The sequence below is a fragment of the Manduca sexta genome, chromosome 5, assembly GCF_014839805.1.
Source record: "Manduca sexta isolate Smith_Timp_Sample1 chromosome 5, JHU_Msex_v1.0, whole genome shotgun sequence".
Lineage (NCBI taxonomy): Eukaryota > Metazoa > Arthropoda > Insecta > Lepidoptera > Sphingidae > Manduca > Manduca sexta.
The window spans coordinates 1551334-1576073 of record NC_051119.1 but is presented as its reverse complement, the minus strand read 5'-3'; the positions used below and the strand labels follow the sequence as shown (position 1 = coordinate 1576073).

General features: G+C 38.5%; 2 protein-coding genes across 4 annotated transcripts in view; one reads left to right on the top strand and one right to left on the bottom strand.

The window, feature by feature from the left end:
• Nucleotides 1–5432: 5432 nt before the first annotated feature.
• Nucleotides 5433–21580, bottom strand: LOC115448825 (ribosomal protein S6 kinase delta-1). 3 transcript variants are annotated; one of them, XR_005113277.1, is made up of 13 exons: nucleotides 21293–21580; nucleotides 18978–19148; nucleotides 18595–18693; nucleotides 18241–18358; nucleotides 17386–17700; nucleotides 16580–16702; nucleotides 11827–11945; nucleotides 10445–10630; nucleotides 9720–10208; nucleotides 8853–8976; nucleotides 7661–7901; nucleotides 6357–6452; nucleotides 5433–5617 (listed from the first exon to the last, which is right to left on the bottom strand). XR_005113277.1 is itself a non-coding variant. In XM_037444359.1 (13 exons), exons 1-13 carry the CDS (start codon nucleotides 21383–21385, stop codon nucleotides 5504–5506), a joined length of 2268 nt encoding a protein of 755 aa, XP_037300256.1. In that variant the 5' UTR covers nucleotides 21386–21578; the 3' UTR covers nucleotides 5433–5503. The 3 variants fall into 3 exon arrangements, 2 of the variants coding, with proteins under 2 accessions (XP_037300256.1, XP_037300260.1); XM_037444359.1 differs by having other exon boundaries at nucleotides 8853–8956; nucleotides 21293–21578; XM_037444363.1 differs by lacking the exon at nucleotides 16580–16702 and having other exon boundaries at nucleotides 8853–8956; nucleotides 21293–21578.
• Nucleotides 21581–22290: 710 nt separating this feature from the next.
• Nucleotides 22291–24740, top strand: part of LOC115448821 (LHFPL tetraspan subfamily member 3 protein) — a 32747-nt gene continuing 30297 nt past the window's right edge. Inside the window, exon 1 of the mRNA XM_030176398.2 lies at nucleotides 22291–23033. Coding sequence (XP_030032258.2) covers nucleotides 22637–23033 — 397 coding nt within the window. The 5' untranslated portion in view covers nucleotides 22291–22636. The remainder of the gene's footprint in view (nucleotides 23034–24740) is intronic.

The window sequence follows — 24740 nt, the reverse complement described above, 5'->3', positions numbered from 1 at the left end:
GTAACGTGTTATGGACTTTTGTTTCTCAATATACTCTGTACTAACCTGTTGAAGTACTCGCAAATGATAAACAATTTGTGTGTATGACAAGGTCGTTAAATAATTGATTATTAATTATTATTAAAGTAATATTTATTTGTCAATTTACTCTCACCCCTAAAGGTCAAAACCGCTGCAATTGATGACTGATACCGGATCCATGATACTCTTTATTCTGATTGTTTCAAGATGATTACTTAAAAATACCTAGACTATGCTATCAAAACTAAAGTTGAACATCTACACTAACGACATCTAACGGTGACAAAACTTATTGCTGTTAATTGACACTGCCATAGTCTTACAATAATGATTGAAAACTATTTTAAAGTATACTATAATACACATTGTATGCTGGTTTTAGCCCGCACCTGGAAGTAATAATAACAATTTGGCGCTGCATGAAAGAACAACCTTTATTCTAATTAGTTAAGTAAAGATAATACATCGAGGATGCTTACACCGCGTAAAAAGACCAAAGGGAAACTGACTTTTGACCTCCTTTTTCTAATATTTACATAGTCAGGAGTCGAACCCATTTAATAGTTCTCATATGCAGTCACTCACGTACCCTTCCGCGTGCAGGCGGCGCGTGACTTCCCGACCCACGGCATTGTGTCTGTCTCGTTCAAAATCATTATCATAAGTTGTTTTACGTTAATTTTATATTATTACGAAGCGAATATTACTTACTGTTTTCGACAATAGGTACTTGTATTCATACCTATTTATTTTTAAGTAGCTTAATGCTGCTTCAAAAAAAAATCCAGTATAATTATAAAAAAAAAATAGTAAAAATTTACGGTATAAAAAGTACATAGTCTTTGGTGCCATAAAAAGCATTTCAATAAATTACAAATAGTAGTGTATTTTTCGATAATACTTATTTGTTAATACGTTAATTTTTGAAACGGAAATGTCCTTTATTATTACAAATTATTATGAGCAGTATTTATGTAATTATACAACAATTTGATCACCAAGAAAATTTGGGAGTTTATCACTATTTTTGCTACTAAAATACATTTAGACAAAAAATAACCCATACTTAAGACAGACAAAAAAAAACGCATTGTAGTATTCTTGTCTACTTAATGTTTTAAAAAAAATTGCCAATAAAATATTGAAATTTGGTTTGACAGCATTGCATCTTTACCTCTGGGCGATAATAAAAAAAAAATGAATTGAGTAATAATTTTATTACAAAATACCAAACACAATATACATGAGATCAAATTTAGTAGCCGTGTTCAAAATACGTCGACAATGTCAGAGATTTTAATTTTTGGTTTGTGTTGCCAGATGTGAATAAAAATATTGTGAAGGTAACTTGCTTATGTTTCTTACGTATTATATCTTTTATTTAGCACGCACACACACAAACACACACACTTACGGTTTTTATAAATGAAATGAACAGAGATGCTATTAGTAGTACAGTTTCACACAAAGATTTAGAAATATATATTTTAATAGCTCTCTGAAAACAGAACAGTGTATCGTTTTTCTAGAGGTAACAAATCATTTTGAAGGATATATTCTTAGAAGAAAAGTAAAGTCAGCCACAAAAGTAGCAGCACAAATTCATAATTTTAAATCGCCTTTAACTTTTGTGTCCTCGACAAAATAGTTTCTTTTTACTACAGTAAACTTCAAATGGTTTACTATATTTTAAATAAAAAATATATTTTGATTGAAGTTAATCGGTGAAAGTGTTTTGAAAATTTTAATTTGTCTAGCTACCTTTGTGGTTAACTGTACATAAATTAAAAGTTATGTTTATAATTAGTATATTAACTTAAAAAAAACGTACATTTACTATTGGATCCTGCTATTAATAGTAATTAAGTAATAAATAATATCTTGTATCATTTACATGAACCTTTTCATATTATATTAATTTTAATATAAATTAAAGTAGCTAAAGCCGTTAAACTAAACTTACTTCAAAATGAAAAAAGTGTCAGATAAAATTACAAATATCCAGAGCTCTAAATATAAAAACCACACTCCCAACATCTGGCAACATTCACAAGTAAATCCAATTATACAAAAATACATACACATTAACAATAATATAAATGCTTACACTATATCTCACAAAATACCTTATATTTGTACTACTGATATTTACAAACTATAGTTACACATACATACATAGTATTTATTTCAATATAATTTGTCTTATAAACAGAGTGCTATTATCATATTTTATTTGTTTTGTCCATATTTCAAGATAATTGTGCCATTTTTAATCAGAGGAATTTATATATAAATGGATTTATACTGGTTTTAATGGTGATATAATTTAATTGTGAAAAATGAAATATTTACATTTTGATTATCTTTGTATTTAGGCTAATAAACTTTTAAATCGATATCTGGGTATGCATTTGCTTACAAAGGACAGATCTAATGTAGAAATGACAAACATTGCCAGTATTTTGAAATTCTTTATGTTAAGGGCAGTTAGCTTCAAATTTAATATTTGGGCATGCTTTTTGTTACGAAGGACAAGATTTAATGTAGGAACATAAATAAGAACATTTTATTAAAATACTTGTTACAGACAAATTATATTGAAATAAAATCCCATTTCTTTTCTAAAGTATAGTATAAGTAATTACTTATTTCATATGCTTAGAGTCTTTGAAAAGTTCGCTACAATCACTACAGAAATTCATTCTTCAATGTATCACAATTGTTTATAAACTCTAATTGTTACTAACTCTATGTGTACAAAACATTGATATTTGTATGTGCGAAAATGAAATATCCTTTAATTATGAACTTATTATAATTTATTGTAATCAATGATTATTGAAAGCGAGGTTCGAACAAGAAATCTTGCAGTAGTTGAGTTTAGCAAAAGATTGCAGGACTTGCAGCGAGTTGCATGTGTATAGTACGCAAATATATTGCTGTGAGAAGTTGCTAGTCTAAATTAACTTTAACGTCTGAGGGTAATGAGCGCAGTGCTTAGAAATTCAAAATTCTTTGTGGTGTTGCTGTTTTTTTGTATATCTGCTCGGCGAAGTGACCCCACTAGACCTGATGGTAAGTGGAGTGCGGTCCAATAGAACGTTGACTTATGAGAGATGATTACCCCTCGACAGTCGACACAATTATGCCGGCCTGTTGGAATCGGATATACACAGGCTGATCCCGGAACGCGACACTTACGTGGGCCACTATGGTGAGTAACACCTTATGTACGGTGATCGCTATCATATAAAATATATCCTACCACCAATAAAACTATAACTAATCGTTAAAACTGTCCGTATAAATATGTATGTATTGAACTCATCATCTTTTGTGTCTCACATGCAATATTTTTGTAAAGTATTTAATATTTATGTAAGGCAAAGCAGATTTAAAACGTTCATAAGTAAAAGGTTTAATGCTTACAGTGACATCTCTCGTCGCGTTTTAACACTACTTCTTAAATATGCATATCAAAACATTTGAAATTTTATTCCATCTAGTAGAGGATTTTGATACTTTCGTTTTGTAAATCTCACGCAGTTAAAAATGGCATTGAAAAAGGTTCGAATGCTTACAGTATAATTTATTCTATTTATTACTAACTAGCTTGTGTCTGCGGTTTCGCCCGCGTGAAAAAAAATCCGGGATAAAATTTTCCCGCGATAAAAGTGGCCTACAGAACTCAGGAGTAACGTAGCTTGCTATTAGTAAAAAATATAACAGTTTTATAGTCCTTGAGATTAGCGCGTTGAAATAAACAAACTCTTCAGCTATATTAGTATAGAGTCTAACAATAAATTACAATACAATATTTTTTATATAATGAGGGTAATAAATTAATATGTAGCTATTATAAGAAGGATAAATAGCATTACGATCTGAAAATTTATTTCTTAGTCCAACAATAAAAATTACCACTACCAAATTTATATGAATATTTGCCCAAACAAAATGTTTTTTGCTGACGGTACTAAGCATTTTCCAATACCATTGCGTGAGATATATTAAATTTCTTATTTCGTATACAGTACTTATAGTAAAATGGGTGCTATCGAGGGACACAATATAGGATCACTTTTTAAAAGTACATTTTCATACATACGCCGTAAAATACATTCTTAAACAGGAAAACTTCAATTAGAAAGAGAAAGAACGTCCATTGAGTGAGACGAAAAATAACATGCAAGGCCTATTGACTTGACGGTCGTTATCAAACGCTTTATTATCGATGGTAAAAATACACCAATTAGCACAAGTTTTCTTTTAACGTTGAAGAATTTTATTTTGATTGGTGTATTCTCGAGATAGGATCGAGGATTACGATTGAGATAGTTCATTGAAAATTAAAACTTATTGATTTATTGCATCGGACATCCACCTTCGAAGTGGACAGATGATCTAATGAAAATCGCAGGTCGAGAAATATGCCCGCCCTGTGGAATGGAGGCGTTTGGAGAATTCCACCACGGTATCCCCGGCCTGTCGTAAGAGGCGACTAATAGGGGCCACGAAGGGGGTCGTCGGCGGGCAGCAGGGGGCTGTCCGCCCTAGTGCATTTTTGTGCATCCTTGCACATTTTTCGGTTGACCCCCGGGATGGACGGCAGCGTGGAAGGTAGGCCTAATGCTGCCGTTGACGCAGAGAGCGTCCTTCGGTGCGAGGAGGCTTTTGAGACCTCCCCCCCATAGGAGAAGGGTCGCTAGGCGGCTGCGGACAACGACTTAGACACTTCCGTCAGAGGATGCCCGCAGCCGTCCCTAATGCGCCGAAGAGGGCCACCACGGAGTTGTTTTAGGTCGATGAATATGGGTCGTTTCCAATATGTCGATTTGGAAATCTTTGGGGAAGGCCTGTGTTCAGTAGTGGACATACTGCGACTGCTGATGATGATTGAAAACGACCAAAGTTAATTTTTTATACACATATTTGGAAACAGTGTATTTTTCTGCGTTTTTTGTGTATGCATTCAATCAAAAGGATGTCGCTTATGCCAAATTTCCTTACAATTGTCGGTTAAATAATATATAAATTGTTTCTGTGGCTAACCGATAATGTCTGATTATAGCATCTTGTCATGTTCAATGGATAATAATTAAAAAATAGGAACATTATCATAACATTTGACAACACATTAAATTATCAAATTTTAACGTAAACTATTTGAATATATCATAAATGTATTCAGGGAATAACATTACTAAAAGCCATAATGCTTGTAAAATGATTTTTTACAAATCTAAATTATATCCAATTATAATAATAGGGGTGAATTTATAATTTAGCCTCATTACCAAATATAACAGAGATCAAAATGGTTTTTTTCTAGCCTGAACATAATCATTTGTACAACTTAATTTAATATTGAATTTTGTTTGCAGACCGTACCATACATTTCCCTTCTACTGTTTTCCAAGCTACATCCATCAGATCAAGCCTACTCGTCGCGTCGTCCGTCAAGCGGCGCCTCAGTCGCGCGTCAGTCCGGCGGCGTCCACGCGTTGTACACGGCGGTCCAGTCCACTTGCTTGAAGTACGGATGCTGCTTGATGTCTTCGACTGACGGACGCTCGGACGGCTCGTATGTTAGCAACTGGTGATAAATAAATTCAAAGTAATTATAAGATAATATTTTTTTTGGCATACTGTAGCAATGTCTTAGTTATGAATTAGAAATACTGAGGAATTTATTTGAGGAACAGTTTTTGTTTTTTTTGTGCGGAAACTGTACAGTGATCCCACTGCTCCTGCTGGTAAGTGGAGTAGGGTGCAGGTGTCGATTGACGAGAGATGATTTCCCTTCGCCAGTCAACCAAACTTGTTTAAAGTCGAAGTTGTTACGACTATCTCGCTGATGTCTCGCATTGAATACCATGGTCTATTGAAGCAATATTGGATTTTCTCAATTTTTTTTTTATAGGGGCCCTGAAAAGTGACCCCACAGCATCTGATGTTATTTATGTGTAATGAGATTCAATAGAATGTCGACTGACTAGAGATGATTACCCTTCTGTAGTCGACACAATTATGCCGGCCTGCTGGAACCGGATATACACAGACTTATGTGGACCACTATGGCGGGTTTTAACACTTTGTGTACAGTGGTCGCTATCCGGAATTATTGCTCGATATGGGAAGAAATACACTTGGCAAAAACAGAGCGCACTATTTGTGCCTCTGCCTACCACAGGTATGAAAAGCGCGAATCTAAGTATGCCGTATATCCGTTGTATAGTTAATTATGTGTGTATTTTTTTCTTTTTTTTTTGTTGTTTATGTGCGTGTAGAAAAATAAATGGTTTAAATAGTTCAAAGGGATAATATAGCAGTACCTGTGTGAGTATAGACTCCTCCTCGACGCTGAGCCCCTCCGGTATGTGCAGTATGGTGTGGCTCGTGAACCCCGACCGGTGGTAGTAGCACAGCGGCTGAAACAAAAATTCATTTACTAACAAATTTATCCTAGGATTAAAATTCCAGCGTAACTAGCGCGAGCGCAGTTGAATACCAAACAATACTTTGTAATTCAAGGTGTTGGATGGTGTTTCTACTGTTATGTGCGGTCGTATCGCTTACCATCAGGCGAACGGAAAGCTCGTCTCGTCATTCAAAGAAAAAAAAAGCAAAATTTTTGAAATAAAAACCGCGAATTTGGATACTTGCTTGGAATAAAGCTTGGAATTGTTTTTAATTTTAACGAAGAGAGCTGAAATTTTCTTTGATGCAATTGTTCCTTCACCAAGAGGTTGCATGAATGAAATAGGCAGTTATATTTTATTAAAAATGTTTAAGATTATAATGTCAGAAATAAGCATATTAAAGTAAGCAGTCAGCATTTAAACTGAATTATATTCTATTATTAAGTCCAATTTTACTTTTGATTTGAAGATTATCTTTAGCTCATTGCAATTGAAACTAAGTTATAGCGTGGTCTCCTTTAATAATTTTAGCAGCGCCGATATCATTTACTGGTTAAGTATATAATCATACTAGCTTTTGCCCGCAGCTCCGCCCGCGTTATAAAGTTTTTCAGGTTAAAGTTTTCCGACACAAAAGTAGTGGTTTCCTAAGAGCCTATGTTCTTCTCAGTGTCTCAAACTGACTCCATACCAAATTTCATCTTAATACATTGGGTAGTTCTTGAGTTTAACACGTTCAGGCAGACAGATGCAGCGGGGGACTTTGTTTTATGATATATTTTTTAGAACTTTTTAAGAGGAACAATCCCGTCATACATCATTGTTGCATAACTTTAACCGTTTACGCAGCGCACGCAACGGAAGCTCTCAAAACTAATAAATTGTCCCCGTTTTTGCAACATGTTTCATTACTGCTCCGCTCCTATTGGGTATAGCGTGATGATATATAGCCTATAGCACTCCACGAACAAAGGGCTATCCAACGCAAAAAGATTTTTTCAGTTTGGACCGGTAGCTCCTGAGATTAGCGCGTTCAAACAAACAAACAAACAATCAAACAAACAAACAAACTCTTCAGCTTTATATAATAGTAAAGATTTTTATTGACCCAAATATTTATGGTTTAGTTAATTTATAGTTTTCCAGGAGAATTAAATATTATTTTTGCCACGGCAGTGACTATACTGTACTAGACTTTTAAAATAGAATTCAGTTACCTTCCCACAGAGCAGTGCGTACAGCAGCGCGCCGTAGCTCCACCAGTCAGCGGCGGGGGTCAGCGCCTCGGGGCCGACCCCGGCGACCCCCGCGCGGGCCTCGGGCGCGACGTGTGCGGCGCAGCGCCCGCGCAGGCGCGCCGCCCGCGCCTCCCACACGCCCGGCGACGGGTGGCGCAGCATGTATGTGAGGACGGCTTGGCCTCCGCTACCCAGTAATACATCCGATGGCGACAGGTCTCTAGAATTGAAAATGATTTATTAATTTGATAATAATACAATACTTTAAATAGAGTTTGCATGTAGAGTGATGTATTTTATATAGTGTTTAAGTAATATAGGTAATTTATACACATATTAAAATATTTTATTCCCAAAGCGGTAGGCAGAGACGCAACTTATGTGCAACATATCAGTTACAACTGAAAAAAAAATAAGTTGCGAAATCATAGAGAACACAAAACATATTGAATTACAATATGAATAATTAATTTGGTACTCAAGTTGAGTACAGAGCCAAGAGATGTCACTTTATTCCGCCACAACCTGTGACGTCAAGGTGTGTATATATATTGCACTCTTAACAAATAAATTCCAAAATCGCCAAATTGTGGAAATCGTCAAACAACCAATTTCTGTTTGCGACCTTTTAGTTTTTTCCCTTTTTTTTCATGCTATAGGTTTAATTTTTTACATATCTTTAATAAGCTCAATTTTATAGCAACTTCAAATAAAAAAGTAATAATAATAATATCAGCCATGTATTATATACTTGCCCACTGCTGAGCACGGGCCTCCTCTACTACTGAGAGGGATTTAGCCTTAGTCCACCACGATGGCCTAGTGCGGATTGGTAGACTTCACACACCTTCGAAATTCCCATAGAGAATTTCTCAGATGTGCAGGTTTCCTCACGATGTTTTCCTTCGCCGTTAAAGCGAACGATAAATTCACAAACAATACACACATGATTTTAGTAAAGTCAGAGGTGTGTGCCCTTGGAATTTGAACCTGCGGACATTCGTCTCGGCAGTCCGTTCCACACCCAACTAGGCTATCGCCGATTGTAAATAATAAAAAAGTAGCAAACAAAAACTAGTTTTCCTCCGACTGCCACAAATTAACAATTTTGAAATAGGTCATTATTTTATGAAGATATATGAGTAGTGAGTAGTGCGGAGTGAGTACAGACCCGCAGACGAGTCCGGTGTGGTGCAGACTGTCGACGGCGAGCAGGATCTCGGCCGCCCACTGCCGCACCGCCGCCGCCGGCACCACGCGGCGGGGGAGCGGCGTCTGCGCACACAACCAGGGGACTGGGTAGACACATCGCAAACCACCAGCAATACACAAACATAATTAATTAATGAAGTTGGGCGGAACATAGATATCTTTAATTGTACTCTGGCGGACTTGATAAGGGTAACTATAGAAACTCTAACCAATAATGTATCCACCATATGAAATAACTATGCATAACTATCTGTATCTGAATTGGCTATATGACAATGTGAATATAATCGCATTGGGTGTAACTCCTGTAAGATTATATTTAATAAATAAATAATCTATTAAGTCTAGGGCCTAATTTATATGATTGGATATTTCATAATTAATTTCTAGACAGAAATCGAATCCATTCATATTGAAACAAAAAAAACTCGTGCATTATTTAACCATTTGATAACGTCGCTAATAAAGATCAAATGCTGGGAAGTAATGACGCACGGGAAACTAAAAAATCGGCCTCATTTTTAATACAATATCCATGCTGTTATTACCAGGGCCCTTATTCTGTACGATAGTGTAAACGCGTAACGCGGCCGTGTCATGTTATCTTCGAGAAATGTGCGTGGAATGGTATTCTGTAAGCCAAATTTCTATAGTCCTAAACATGCTGCGTTGAGTTACGTGCTTGTTACGCATTGTCAAAATAACGTGCGGGATAGAGAATAAGGCCACTGGTACCCAACCACTCTTACCATATCATACCAATGGAATAACTGCTTTGCTTGTATAAAAAAAATCTCGTATGCCAAAATCATGGACTACATCTCACCTGACTCGCTACAGCATCTTCGTTCTCGTTCCTATCACTGGTCTCCCCTGGTGCCTCCCCTGCCCCCACACACTCCGGGTCATCGCAAGGTCCGCTCAAAGCCTTATCCACATTCTTCAACAGCTTCTGAGAGTTCAACAACAACTCGGTAACATCATCATGAGAGTTATTGTTGATGCTTTCTCTAACTGGCGTATCCGGTATATCCGTATCCGTCTTTTCCGGTACATTTTCGTTTCGTACGTCGGCGCTAGGGTGGTTCTTTGGTGTGTCCGGCGCAGTCCTGATGTATCGCTTTATGTAGTCGAATAGTTTTTCCCCTGGCGCGTAGGACAGGATGAGGAATAGCAAATTGTTGGTCTCCATGTACGCGTGTAGGGTGACCATGTAGGGGATGTCCGTTGGCAGGATCGGCTCGCGAGTCTCGTTCGTTCGTTGTAAGAAATATTCGTCGAATTCCGTTAAGTTGTTTGGGATTTTTCTGACCACCTGCGAAATGGAATAGATTTTACGTTTCAATAATATTTGGTATAGTCACGAAGATCATAGAGATAGATATTCGTTAGACACTTTAATACAGTGAGTTGATTCGCTGCGAAATAGAGGTCGCGCGTTAGATCAAAGCGTCAAATAATTTTTTTAATATAAAAAAGAGTCGGTACTCAAGGCGTAAATATTTTGAAATAATCAGCGTTAATTACACGAGAGCGGGTAATGGTGCGTACCTTCATGGCGTAGCATGCGTTGAGGTGTCGGTGCAGCACGAGCATGACGCTGGCGCCGAGCACGCCCAGCACGCGGTACTGCGCCAGCTCCGCCGCCGCGCGCCGCAGCAGCCGCGCCGGCACCGCGCCCGCGCCCGCCGCGCCCGCCCCGCCCGCCGCACCCCGCACGCACCCCGCGCCGCCGCTCTGCGGCACAACAACGTACCATCATTTAAAAGAATCTGTAGCCTAGTTAATTGTGGAACGGACAGCCGAAACGAATGTCCGCAGGTTCAAATCCCAAGGGCACACACCGCAGAATTTAAAAAAAAATGTGTGAGAACACCGTGAGGAAACCTGCATCCCTGAAAAGTTCTCTATAGGAATTTTGTAGGTGTGTCAAGTCTTCCGCCCTGTGGAATGGGAGCGTTTGAAGAATTCCACCACGGTATCCCCTGCCTGTCGTAAGAGGCGACTAATAGGGGCCACGAAGGGGGTCGTCGGCGGGCAGCAGGGGGCTGTCCGCCCTAGTGCATTTTGTGCATCCTTGCACATTTTCAGTTGACCCCGGGATGGACGGCAGTGTGTAGTTGGCCTCACGCTGCCGTAGACGCCGTGGGCGTCCTTCGGTGCACGGGGCTGCTGAGCCCCCTCCCCATAGGAGACGGGCCGCAAGGCGGCACCGCGCAGGGGCGGCTGCGGACGAATACTTAGACACTTCCGTCAGAGGAAGCCCGCAGTCGTCCCTAATGCGCCGAAGAGGGCCACCACGGAGTTTTAGCTGGTAGGCCGTGCATAGGTTAGTTGGACTTTCTCCGCGAAACCAAAAAAAAAAAAAAAGGTGTGTCAAGTCTACCAATCCGCACTAGATCAGTATTGTGGACTAAGGCCTAATCCCTCTCAGTAGTAAAGGGACAGTATGTAATACAAGGATAATATTATTATTTGTATAATACAATCATTTCACGCACCGGCTACATTTATGTATTAACAATAACATTTAAAGTGTGTTTCCACATTATCAGAAAGGGGGAAAATAACATTAGATACGTAACTCGCCCCCTCCATCGTTTCATCGACTAAAATCGTTTTATCGATTAGCTAACAACATTGAGTCACATAGGCTACCTTGTGGATAAGGAACAGGGGAGAGTCATATACGGACGAGAAAGGCAACGGAAGAAACTAACCCTATCCCTATAGGTTCCTATGACTATTGTTAATAATCATGGTAAATTATTGAAACTAAATTGATAATTATAAGATGTATATTCAGCAATTAACTTGATAAATAGCCAATGATGACGATGACTGAGAATAATACTGCGAATAGTACGTTTCCTTTCTTCCAAAATTAATACCCCCAATGCCGCAAACATCTAGGGGCAATATACTGTACTTACGGTGACATTTTGTTCTTGTTCCTCGGTACATAAATGCTCCTTGTATATCGCCTCTGCCAACGAAAGGTATTTGTTTGTTTGCTCTTTTATAAACGCGCGCCGCTGCGGATCGGGCTCCGCTGTAAAAAAGAAAAATGCTCACTAAATTATACATGACCTAAGAATGGGGGAAGAGTGAAGTCATTCAGGTGAGCCTAGTACACCATTATCAAGAATACGATACATACTTAGTTTGTCTTTCTCTTTTCAGCAGTACTCAGATATGTTCACACTGTGAACTAGTGACAAAACATTCGCAGAAATTTTGCGAATGCGAATGCGAATATCCAAAAATATGCGAATATTCGCGAATACGAATGCGAATGCGAATATTCGTTACATCACTAATTCACACTCACGTGCCACCATGTTAAGTCATGTTATATTTGAAGAAACTATTATAATTTCTCGGACACTCCACACTCCAGTCTGATACTGACTTTTGAAAGACTTCCATTATCAATTTTCTAACACAACGAATCTAAAACTTGTTAGCGCTTATCGATTTCACAATGTTTATCGGTAATTGTAACACGAGTGACATCACGTTTTGTATCGATGCATTCATTCAAGTAATACATATCCGGTTTGTAGAGTTTTAGCAGGGTTTTCATCATAAAAAATGCCTTCACTATTGTCCGACCAGGAAATGGAACGATACATTATGATACGTGCAGATTACTGGATTAATATCTAACAATCTAGTACAGCTATACTCTAAGTGTGTTCCGCGGAACCCTGGGGTTCCGTGATACCTCTGTCGGGGTTCCGCAAGAATTTAGAAAAAAAAATCAAAACACCTCTCTCAATAATAATTAGTAACTGTGACATTGTACTTTTATTATGCTGATTAATAAAAAATACACTTATAAAAACAATTGTTTTATTGTAGGGTTCCATCAAGTATTTTGCTTCCCAAAAGGGTTCCGTCATTTAAAAAGTTTGAGAACCACTGATCTAGTATATTTGCGACGTATGTTAAGAATATATTTACTATAATTAAGTCTTAATTTAAATCCAGGGGACTAATAATTTAATTATTGCCAGAAAACAATGCTACAATCTGGATCACGTCCCCACAAAATAAGATGTTTGGCAACCCTACTAACTGCACAAAAAGCAAATAAATATAATATTTATACGTCCAATGTGTGAATGATCGAAACTATATGTGTACAACGATTAATGTGAAATCAACTGAGTAAACAAAAGATACCAGAATAAATGTCAACATGTATGATTTGTTCTATTACTGCATTATTATTTTTTTACATGTTACTTATTTCGTTCCCTGGGCTTTTAATACCCTGGCACGGTGCAGTCACTATCCTGGACTATACCCGAAACACGTACATAGTACAAATATAAAGGAATAATAGAAAGACGCTACGTTTTTTATGAAGTACAAAAGTATCAATTTATTTCTGAAAAAAACACATAATATTAAAAAAAAATTGTGAAATCGCCATTAAAACAAAATCATGGCTGCCTTATACTGAGGCCATTCAAATTGACGAGTTTAATTAACTAACACGACCCCTGTAGGTAGCAACAACAAAACCAGTAAAAAACTAAATAGACAGGGGAATTCCCCTGTCTCCCAGAAACCCGTTAAAAAACTGTATATATCTTACGCTCAGTTTCATTTTCTTTTTTGTTATGTTGTTGTAAATAATGCCAGATATGGAGGAAGTCCATTGCGCACGCGGTCACTTGACAACTAGTATCGTCGGACTGACCGAGATATTGATAGCAGCGGCTTATCTACAGTGCGCGGGCGCAGTGACGAGAGACAGCGGAGGCGGGAATTTTTCAATTTAGCTTTAATCATATTGTATGATACCCCGGGGCCCGTATGTGCCGAAGAAGGCCCCGCGGGTTTTGGTTGGTATGCTGATGTAGGTTATACAGGGGTTAGGGACTCGGATGATGCTAAGTTTTTTGGCTAAACCGTCAAATTACTTATTGTAAATAAATTTGTGTGTCCTACATGGGTGGCCTTATATTCAATGAGATTTAATCTACTTAGAGGATGGAATTTTAATATTCCTCTGTAGTGCTTAGGTAGGTAAGCTTAGACGAAAATAGACCACACATTAATACGTACTCACATGAACATTCATTTGAGATACATAGTAAAGAATTAATAATCATTTAGATTAAAAAGTTATTAGGAAAACGCTACCACACCCGCTCCGCTCGTGCCACTCTGTACATTACATTAATTACATTGGACAGTTTTGACAATTGATTAAGTAATTAATATAATATAATTTTTAACTAGAACAAGGAAATCTTATTTGTCACAATCTGACGGTATTTGATAACTTATGGCCAACAGTTTATATAATTTTTGGAATTTCCTAATATCATAATAAGGATAAGGGAATTCAGAGATGTAAATAAACTTGTCGGGATAGGAATGTTATTAAATCTATAGGACATTTTATTTAATTACACTAATTATGAAGCTGCGATAGCCTAGTTGGGGTGAAACGAAATGCAGAGATGAATGTCCGCAGGGTCAAAACCCAAGGACACAACTCTGACTTTTCTAAAATTATATGCGTATTCTTTGTGTGTTATCGCTTGTGTTAACGGTGAAGGAAAACATCGTGAGGATACCTACCTGAGAAGTTCTCTATAGGAATTTTGAGGGTTGTGTGAAGTCTACCAATCCGCACTACAGCGTGGTGGACTAAGGCCTAATCCCTCTCAGTTGTAGAGGAGGCCCGTGCCCAACAGTGGGACAGCATATAATTCAGGGCTGATATTATAATGTAATAGCCTTCTTGGTTAAAATACGACGTATAGGAGCTGTGGAATAGTAGAAACAAGACACTAGGGTGGGGTCAAGACTGTTGATATTCTGTGAATTGTTAAATATTAAGAGCAATCTCCGACTAACCAATATGTCAGAAGGGTAAACAGAATTACGAGATTACACCGTGGCCTATTTATAAAATATTATCTCTGATTATCACTGCATACAAATATATCACTATAATGTCAACGAATTTTTTTAGCACATATTCCTGGTCAAAATTCACATTTTTATATTTCCAAAGGAAATTTAACACACATGAAATATAAATTAACTAGCGTTTTGTAATATTAATGGTATAATTTTTGTAGCATTAAAAAAAAATACTCTAAACAATAATTTGACTGCTTCGGTGATGTAGTTGTATTAGGGTACGACTGCAATGTTGAATTTTTGGGTTCAATCATCGGAACGGGCAATGTGATATTGTTTTTTTTTTATTCGATATGGGGATAGGCTTGCCTCTATCACAAGATGGGACAGAATATATGCACAGCGGAAAGTTGGTGCATGAGTTGCTCTTTATTTATTTATTTAAATAAGGTTCTCCAACAGTACACACATTTCTTGTTAATAACAAAAAAGTAGTAAGGTCACATTCTGATGTGTGTACCAGTTATAGGAGTACACAACACTCACAAATTAGTACGCAATGTTGATATTTTACAAAAAGACATAGCTCTTATGGCTATCCCTTTGGGGATTAACAGCGCGTGTCTGTGTGTACCGGAATCAGTTCTAATATCTAGTTTCAATCAGGCCGGCATAACAATAGCGAGTATCGAGGGGCCTACCCTGCGCGGCGTGCAGCATGAGTTCGATGGCGGCCTTGTAGCAGTGGAAGGCGCGCGCGTGTGTGTGTACTGTGTACCGTGTACTGTGTACCGGGATCAGCTGTATGTATAACAGTGTCGAGTGGTGTGAGTCGTACCCTGCGCGGCGTGCAGCATGAGTTCGATGGCGGCCTTGTAGCAGTGGAAGGCGCGCGCGTGTGTGTGTACTGTGTACCGTGTACTGTGTACCGGGATCAGCTGTATGTATAACAGTGTCGAGTGGTGTGAGTCGTACCCTGCGCGGCGTGCAGCATGAGTTCGATGGCGGCCTTGTAGCAGTGGAAGGCGCGCGCGTGTGTGTGTACTGTGTACCGTGTACTGTGTACCGGGATCAGCTGTATGTATAACAGTGTCGAGTGGTGTGAGTCGTACCCTGCGCGGCGTGCAGCATGAGTTCGATGGCGGCCTTGTAGCAGTGGAAGGCGCGCGCGTGTGTGTGTACTGTGTACCGTGTACTGTGTACCGGGATCAGCTGTATGTATAACAGTGTCGAGTGGTGTGAGTCGTACCCTGCGCGGCGTGCAGCATGAGTTCGATGGCGGCCTTGTAGCAGTGGAAGGCGCGCGCGTGTGTGTGTACTGTGTACCGTGTACTGTGTACCGGGATCAGCTGTATGTATAACAGTGTCGAGTGGTGTGAGTCGTACCCTGCGCGGCGTGCAGCATGAGTTCGATGGCGGCCTTGTAGCAGTGGAAGGCGCGCGCGTGTGTGTGTACTGTGTACCGTGTACTGTGTACCGGGATCAGCTGTATGTATAACAGTGTCGAGTGGTGTGAGTCGTACCCTGCGCGGCGTGCAGCATGAGTTCGATGGCGGCCTTGTAGCAGTGGAAGGCGCGCGCGTGTGTGTGTACTGTGTACTGTGTACTGTGTACCGGGATCAGCTGTATGTATAACAGTGTCGAGTGGTGTGAGTCGTACCCTGCGCGGCGTGCAGCATGAGTTCGATGGCGGCCTTGTAGCAGTGGAAGGCGCGCGCGTGTGTGTGTACTGTGTACTGTGTACTGTGTACCGGGATCAGCTGTATGTATAACAGTGTCGAGTGGTGTGAGTCGTACCCTGCGCGGCGTGCAGCATGAGTTCGATGGCGGCCTTGTAGCAGTGGAAGGCGCGCGCGTGGTCTCGCTCGGCCGCGCCGCGCGCCGCCGCCTGCAGCCAGCCCGCCCACGCGCTCGCCGGCTCTGCGGACCGACACCACTACACCGGACCCACCCGACAACGGGCAACTCACTCTTGGGTTGCTCTTTCCGAAAATAGTTTAAGGTATAAACTACAGTACGTGATATAAAAAAAGGGAATTTCTTTTTACTGTTGTTTACAGCAGTTCATCTATATCCTCGCAAAATAGGGTACATAACGCTCATACACCATCGTTTGCTATAATCTATCCAACCATCTCCCCTGACTTGGAATTTTTATTCTCCTGATTGCCACACTGAATATACATTCAATGGCATGAGAATAATCAGCCATCCACACATTAGGGCCCTAAAGGGTATGTAAATATTTCTCTTCTTCGAAATTGAAAACCTACTTTTTCTTCAGTTCTTTTCTTAATTTTCGTTCCCCATATACTTTGCTAATTTACTGCAGCAGTAAGCCATAAACCATTTATACACCATTGGCAAGAACCCACAAAAATTGTGCCGCTGGTCAATAAAAAAAATCCGTTAAGTAAACCCTTGACGACACAAATTTAATGGACATATTTTAATCGAATTAAATAAAAAAAAAAAAAAAAACTATTAGTTACCAAAAATATTTTTTTATTAAAACTTTTATTATAACTAATCACCAGCCCTACCCATATGTAAATTTAAAGCCATAAAATCAAAACCACCCACCCACAGAATGTTCTACTCACCGAAATTCTGCGAACTGACCGACTCCGCATCACCCTCACTTCTCATGGTGTGGTAATCCTCGAACCTCGACGTGGACGGAGCATCGAAGTTAATCAAATCTGGCAACACCCTGGGCTTGTCTATGGTCACCTTGCTCAACTCTTCGTAGAGATCGCTGTCGATGCTGCCCAGAGAGTTGAGAGACTCGAAGCTGTCGGAGACCTTCGGTTTGTCTGGAGACTGGCGTATCTCGACGTCCGCCGCGCCGTATATCGGTATTTGTGAGATGAAGTCCACTTCGTCTTTAGCCATTGCGCTGCTTTGTTCTGGAGGTACTGGGAACAATAGATTATTTTTAATAAGAAGTATATGGATTTTTTTGGTTAATGATAGATTATTAATAAACAGTAACTACTAAAGTTGTCCAGGACTTTAAATGCTTATGCTTCCCCTGGCACAGCAGGACATTGTTAGATAGTCTTGGGCAATTCAAGTGTTTTTTTACCAAATAAACACAAATTTTAGTTGTTCATCTGTGAATTGTGACTAAGATCTAGATAAATTACGAGACTATCCAATTAGGTTCCAATATAGTATCTTCTTAGTCCCACTGCTAATATGTGTAACTTTTATATGTGTTTATGTTTGTGTTTGAATGTGTTGATATTGTTGTCTCCTTGGTCTAACAGCAGATAATATGGACTAGGAAGTCACTGGTTTGAATCTCAGACTAAACAACTCTAGATAATTTATCTCGGTCTGGACTTCACGTGCCAACATCAGGCACCTATGTCGCAAAAATCTGTTCTTGCTGCAACATACTAGGACGATATTGTGTTGACCCTACAATGGTGGTAGGTGTGGGAAGTACGCACCATCATCATCGTCCGTCTGGTACTCCAGCGGTGGCGCGTCGTGCAGCGGCAGGTGCAGCGACGAGCGGATCGCGGCGATCACGCCCCGCGGCGGCGTCTCGGGCTCCGGGTACCCCGTCTGCACAACACACACATTGCACACGCCTTTACAATTTTTCAGTGGTAGGCAGAAGTGTACAACACCCTCATTTAGCTCCCATGTAACAGGAGGCAAACAGCTTGTTCAGTTTCTCTCAGGTCAGTCTACTCATAGACCCAGGGGAAATTGGCAGGGGAAATCAGTTGTTTACCCTAATTTTTGTAACCAGTTTCCCTACACTCTTCAAAGCCGTGCCTGTACTATGCAACACTGACCTGTAAGAAGTTGACAAAGTCGGTGCTGGTGAAAAGTAATCTGTGCTCCGCCACGAACTCCAGCAGAGCCTTGATAGTGCGTGCGCGCTCTTCTATCACCTGAACAAACATACACTATGTTAATATGTCGGCAACATATTGTACATGTTATTGTTTTCTTATGTACTTTAGAATTGTGTGATATACTTATTGTAGTGTAGGCAGTTATTTAGTTCAACATGAAAATAATATGTACTATGTTAATATCTTCTTTTAATAAATCTACTGATTTGTAAACTTCACAGACTATAATGTAAGGGATAATTGGAAAGTAGATACAGGTTCATATTTTTATTTTTGTTCACCATATTATATCAATCAATATATATTGTTGTCTGTATCACCTCTCGCTGAAACCTCTTGAAGTAGCTGTAGTTGGGCAGGGTGGGGAAGGTGCCACGTAGATGCAGGCCCGCGTGCAACGAACGCATGCTCTTGTGCAGGCGCTGCACATCGCTGTACCGCTTCCACACCGACACCAGCGTCACTGCCTCCGGGGACGAGATGGGAAACAGCTGCAGTCATGAACAGCAACATTATACCATTTTTAAATTGATAATGTAACCAATTAAATAGATCTCATTGACAAATTAATACGATAAAAAGGAAAACTGGACAAGTGAGTTGAACTTGCGCACTGAGGATTCTGTACAAATTTATAGATAAGAGCATGTCTAATTGAAAACTTGACGAACTTAATTATTTGATCCCTACACACTGTTATTGCACCTACCATATATAATAAATTTATAAAAGAATATTCGCCTTTTCTTGTTATTAAAATACACATTTATTGTTTTCAGAGTTTTTCGTTATATAAGACATGCGGCATAAGACATTGCTTTTTGAAAAACTTTATGATTCTAGGTCACCAGGAAGTATCCTATATTCTTTGATCTAATTGCCAAATCGCAAAGTATGCGACATGAACTTCAAAGTATGATTCTTTCATAGTTGAAAGAGACCATGGACCTAGTATTTGATATAAATTAGAAGTTGATACTACTACATGTTGCTGTCTTGATAGACAGGTAGACAGACAACAAAATGATCCTATAAGGGTCCCTTTGGAAGTATAGAACCCCAAAAGGAACCAATCAAAAATTCATCTTACTTATTATTAAGCAAATTAAAAAAAGTGAAGGGAGTTCTTAATTTGATATGTATTTTTTTTATGTTACCTCAGTACTGTCAGTTATTAACCCACTTGGATATGCCACCAGACTAGTCGCATAGATTTTTTTTTAATTCAATGTAATAACTTATTCATAGAGGTTATTTATCTAGGACGGAGCATTGCTGTGATAACAAATCTGTTTCTCTGCTTCGTTTATCTGACAGCCAACCAGATTCAAGTTGTATCTCAATATTAGCCAATCACAACGGCCCTATATCCAGGCACTGCGAAGGCTGCCATTCCGACAGCATTGAGAAACAGACTTGTTATCACAGCAAAGCTCTGTCCTTAGATAAATAATGTCTATGAGTAAGGGAGCTAGTTCTTAAATTGAAAATACTAGGATTGTGAATTTGCTTTCCTGACACTTTTCAGTAGTCTTTTGTGCTGAGTTTTGTTAGGTCCATTTCTTATTTCATACATACATACATAGCATTATGCTTTATCCCTTTTCAGGAGTAGACAGAAGTGCGCAATATAACTATATGTCCAGGGCAGTCTATTTCTTATTACCAACACAAAAAAGAAAAAATAAAAACTTTTAACATAAATATAACATATCCAACTTAGGGATCAATTGTATTAGTCACTAACTCCTAAATAAGTATCCAGTATAATATTTTAAATCATTTTTGAGTTTTTCATAGATTTTGAAAACTATTTAACTTTTGTTATCTTTTTAGAGCATTTAAATAAAAACCTGCTTAAAAATGTTTTTACTATTAATATTCCTAAACAAATACTTTAATTTGATACTCATAATATTGTAGAAGTATCAAGATCAAGTTCAGCAATAAATATCCACTACTACTATTTACACAAAGTAAATCTCTCAACAACTTTTACCTCTTCATGATATAAAACAAAGATAGATTCAATTTAAAGGTTATTTTTTTCTTTTTATACCACTTAAATGAAAGCTTGTTTTAATTTTCTTTTAATATAGTACTTTTATGAGCTAAATGTAGAGAAAGGAGCCTTAGTCAAGGACCAACAAGTGTCCACTAATAATTTTCCACTTTACATTATTCGCACCTGTTCATACTTAAAAAAAATAATTTCCTAACACATCAATATGCCAGGGGAAATACCAGATAAAAACTTAATATTTTACTGACTGTTGTATTGCACAACTTTATATCATGAATCATAACGACATATGAAATTCTAATTACATGAATCTTATTGGTATACTGATTACTATACCCTAAACAGGAGTTCCATTGTTGATTTTGTTACAGTTAAGTTTCTCAATACCTTATATACTGACTCCAATGAGCAAACTATGCACAAAGATAACTAGCTACAACAGAACATTACAGAATTAATCAGTATTTGAGTTAATATTTCCTAATTGCACAAATTGAATAAAAGCAGGAAAATTCTCGACCTAAATGATTTATATTCTGTAAAAACTATTGCCAGTAGGTCACTACAAGTTATAATGACACAATATTAGGTCATATAGAAACAAAGCCTTACCACTGAAGTTATTTTATATATAGTAAATCCATTCTTATGTTTTGCGGTCTCGTCGACGGAAAACCGGCGAACCCATTTGTCTTTCGATGCCATTTTAAACACTATAAACAAACTTTTCGCAATCACTATTATCACAAAAGAAATGTAACAAAATCACAACACTATTAGTCATCGTATAAACGGAAAACCTAATAAAATGTATTATTTTCTAGATAAAATAAGCCTTCCGAAGTACCCATCAACTATCAATAATTGTTCCACTTCCAACTGTAAACGCACTAAACACAACTGCATAAAAATATCAAATGTTAGGAATTACAAGCATTGCATCTCTTTCCCACTAAGATGTTATAAATATGAGTTATCTTTTTCTGATCTTATTCTATGCTTAAAAAATTAAAAATTAACTTGTAACACATGTTTCAAACACATGTTTGACATTTATTGATTGTCAGTCATCCAGTTGCCAATGCTACCAATAAAATCGTAATTTTCCTAATAAAATTTGGTTACATACTTGTTCGAATTTCATAAATATCGAATTATATAAATGTAGTGAAAGTGTTTCGCTGGAAATGTATTATGGATTTATTATTAAATAAAGAGCACAATATATGAGTTCATAAAGCTCAATGAATGGAAAAGCTCCATAGTAGTATGTCAATATTGCATTTATGAAGACACTGGAGATTCTAAATTTATTTTAGCAACACTCGGACCCTTTTTCTCACATAAATATCTAAAAAAAGAAGGTTCATACTTTGGAAAACGCGGATTGTAGCAAGTACCGACATCTCGTTATGGAGTAGACTATGAAAATGAAGGTTTCAAATAAACCAAAGATGGCGTTGTACCCCGAAAGAAATTTTGTTCATGATTCACCAGATGTCGCTATGTACACCGAATTCCCTTTAGTCCTTCAAGCTTTCTGGCGTACTTTTGTTTACATTCATTTTTTGTTACTTTTACACCAAGTCATTTATTTTATCTGTATTGCTTCATTGCGCCATGACACACTTTGTTATTTCAATTCAAAAACACAAGACTATAAAAGTAAACGTAAAATAAAGTAAGAATTTAAAGGCAATAGGTCAAACTTGCAACTTGATTACTTATCCCCACCTAGTCGTGTCGGAATGGCGCGCGGCGAGAGGTTGTCTTGACTGCTGCTTGAGTGTTGTGTTTTAGTTTCCTTCGTTCCGCGTCGTGTCTCCCGCGTCCTCGAACTGTTTGCAATCAAGAAAACTGTGAAATGATACCAAACGGGCTCTCAAACTGCATCTGACGAACAATGTGCTGACAAAAGTGTTTATAGTGAAGTGTAAAATATAATAAAGATAAAAAATGGGTTCCAAAATCGAGTACGTCGATTCATCGCACCTTTACGCGACCAACTACGTTCGTAATTCGAAAGCTATAGGCGTGCTTTGGGCGATATTTACGATATGCTACGCGATTATAAGCGTTGTTGCCTTTGTGACTCCAGAATGGATTGGGGATTTGGAGACGGAATATCCAAGGAAGTTTGGTTTGTGGCAGATATGCAGGGCGGATGAGTTAGAGGACTGTAAAGGGCGGCTGGACGATTTCCTTTCGATAAACGGGTTCGTTTTCAAAATCGCCACGGTGTTAGTGGGTGCAGCGGTCGCTCTGGCCCTGTTTACAATCTGTGCCATGCTACTGTTCTTTTGCCAGTCGACGACGGTGTTCCACATCTGCGGCTGGCTTCAACTATTATCCGGTAAGTGTCCTTAATCGTTTATCCTTTAGTCGACGTGGTGTTTTTAAGTAAAAGTATTCATGCGCAAATATTAGTGTTATTTATCGACATGTTTTCCTTATTTTTTGTGTGATCCGAGATATTTTGCAGTGTTGCAAACAAAATGGAATGTAACACGGTATATAAAACTTGCGAAGTGAGTAGGTATTCAAGTCATTTATTCATTGCAACATTTATAAGTTACTTCCGATAACTTTGCGAGTGACTAATCTGAGTGGTATGAAGGAAGTCGCAGGTTCGATTTCAGAGTACGGATACTTATCTAAATTCTCATGATCACATTGTATTTTACGGGATTTTTTTTATTAAACTTGCATTTGGCCAGCGTAATTACGTACATATCTTAGTGGCCCATACCCAGCAGTGGGACAGTATACAAGGCTCATAATAATAAACAAGTAATTTTACATTTGAAACCAAATTCTTCACGACTAAAACATACTCTATTTCTTTGAAATAAAAGCATTGTCCGCTTATTCACCCTTACAAAGGAAGCTCAGGTAGATCAGTTGAATAGTACAGGCAAGGTGGAGAAATCAGTAATTTTATTGTTCTCGCTTGTACACCTGCGACGAGCTCCATAGTGCAGCTATCTGTTTTGAAGTGAACGGTCGCGGGTTAGATTCTGCCGATAAATTTTGCATAAATACCAAATGTCCTTTATAGGCTGAAAAACATCTGGCAACTAATTGCCATAGTGCCAGATTTCTAAAACTTCAACCAAATGCCAGGGAGTAAATTAAGGCCTAAACTTGCCAAAAGGGCAGGATCCTGCCACATATGGTCACACTGCTCAGGGGCAAATGGATGGATATATTGTGGTCACCGGTCTTACCCAGTGTTGAGCTCATCGAGCGAATGTTGCCCGAGCACTATTACAACCTACACCGTCATACAATCCAAAACCCCGCTTTGGCGGCGTATTAGCGAGGGCTCTATGATTTCCTGTCAAAAAATGCCAAGCATCGCATCTTCTATGCTTATATGTCTGGCAAAAGAAGTAGACACAGCACCACATTCACCCACGAGAATTTACTCCCTGACCTCAAGAAAGGCGAAACACCTACAAGTGGTAGTTAATTAACAAGCTATGCACGAACTTCTGCCTTATATCAGTTGTAGTTCTTGGCAAAGGTCATTGGAATATGGCCAAAGAACTAAGGTAAATAAGATTCGATATAATATAGTTAAAGGTGGTAATTTTTTAATTTTCATATAAGTTTTACACAACATAATAATAAGTTGTTTGGTTGTTAGTCTAAAAAGGTTCAACGGAGGTGTCATATCCTCCTTGGATAAGATCTTATTACATAACTAGCTTCCGCTCGCAGCTTCGCCCGCGTGGATTTCGGACTTTTAAAATGGAGCCGGTCGCGAACGTTCGAGAATGTTCGTTTTACGAAGCTACTCGCTCGGTGATTCGCTAGCCTCTAGGTGCCAAGCAAGCCGCCTGCCTGTGCGTTCGCGACCTTATATATATACAAAAATAATCCTTATAGCATGATTCAGTATTCACGCATGATGGCTTATTATTAGCGTATTTCATGTATAACTTTGGTGTTTCTATACCGATTTCTATGATTCTTTTTATGGAATATTTAATAATGTTAACTTTTTAATTAGGGATGACTGAGAGTGTTATAAACGTAAGAGTAGACAAATATAATG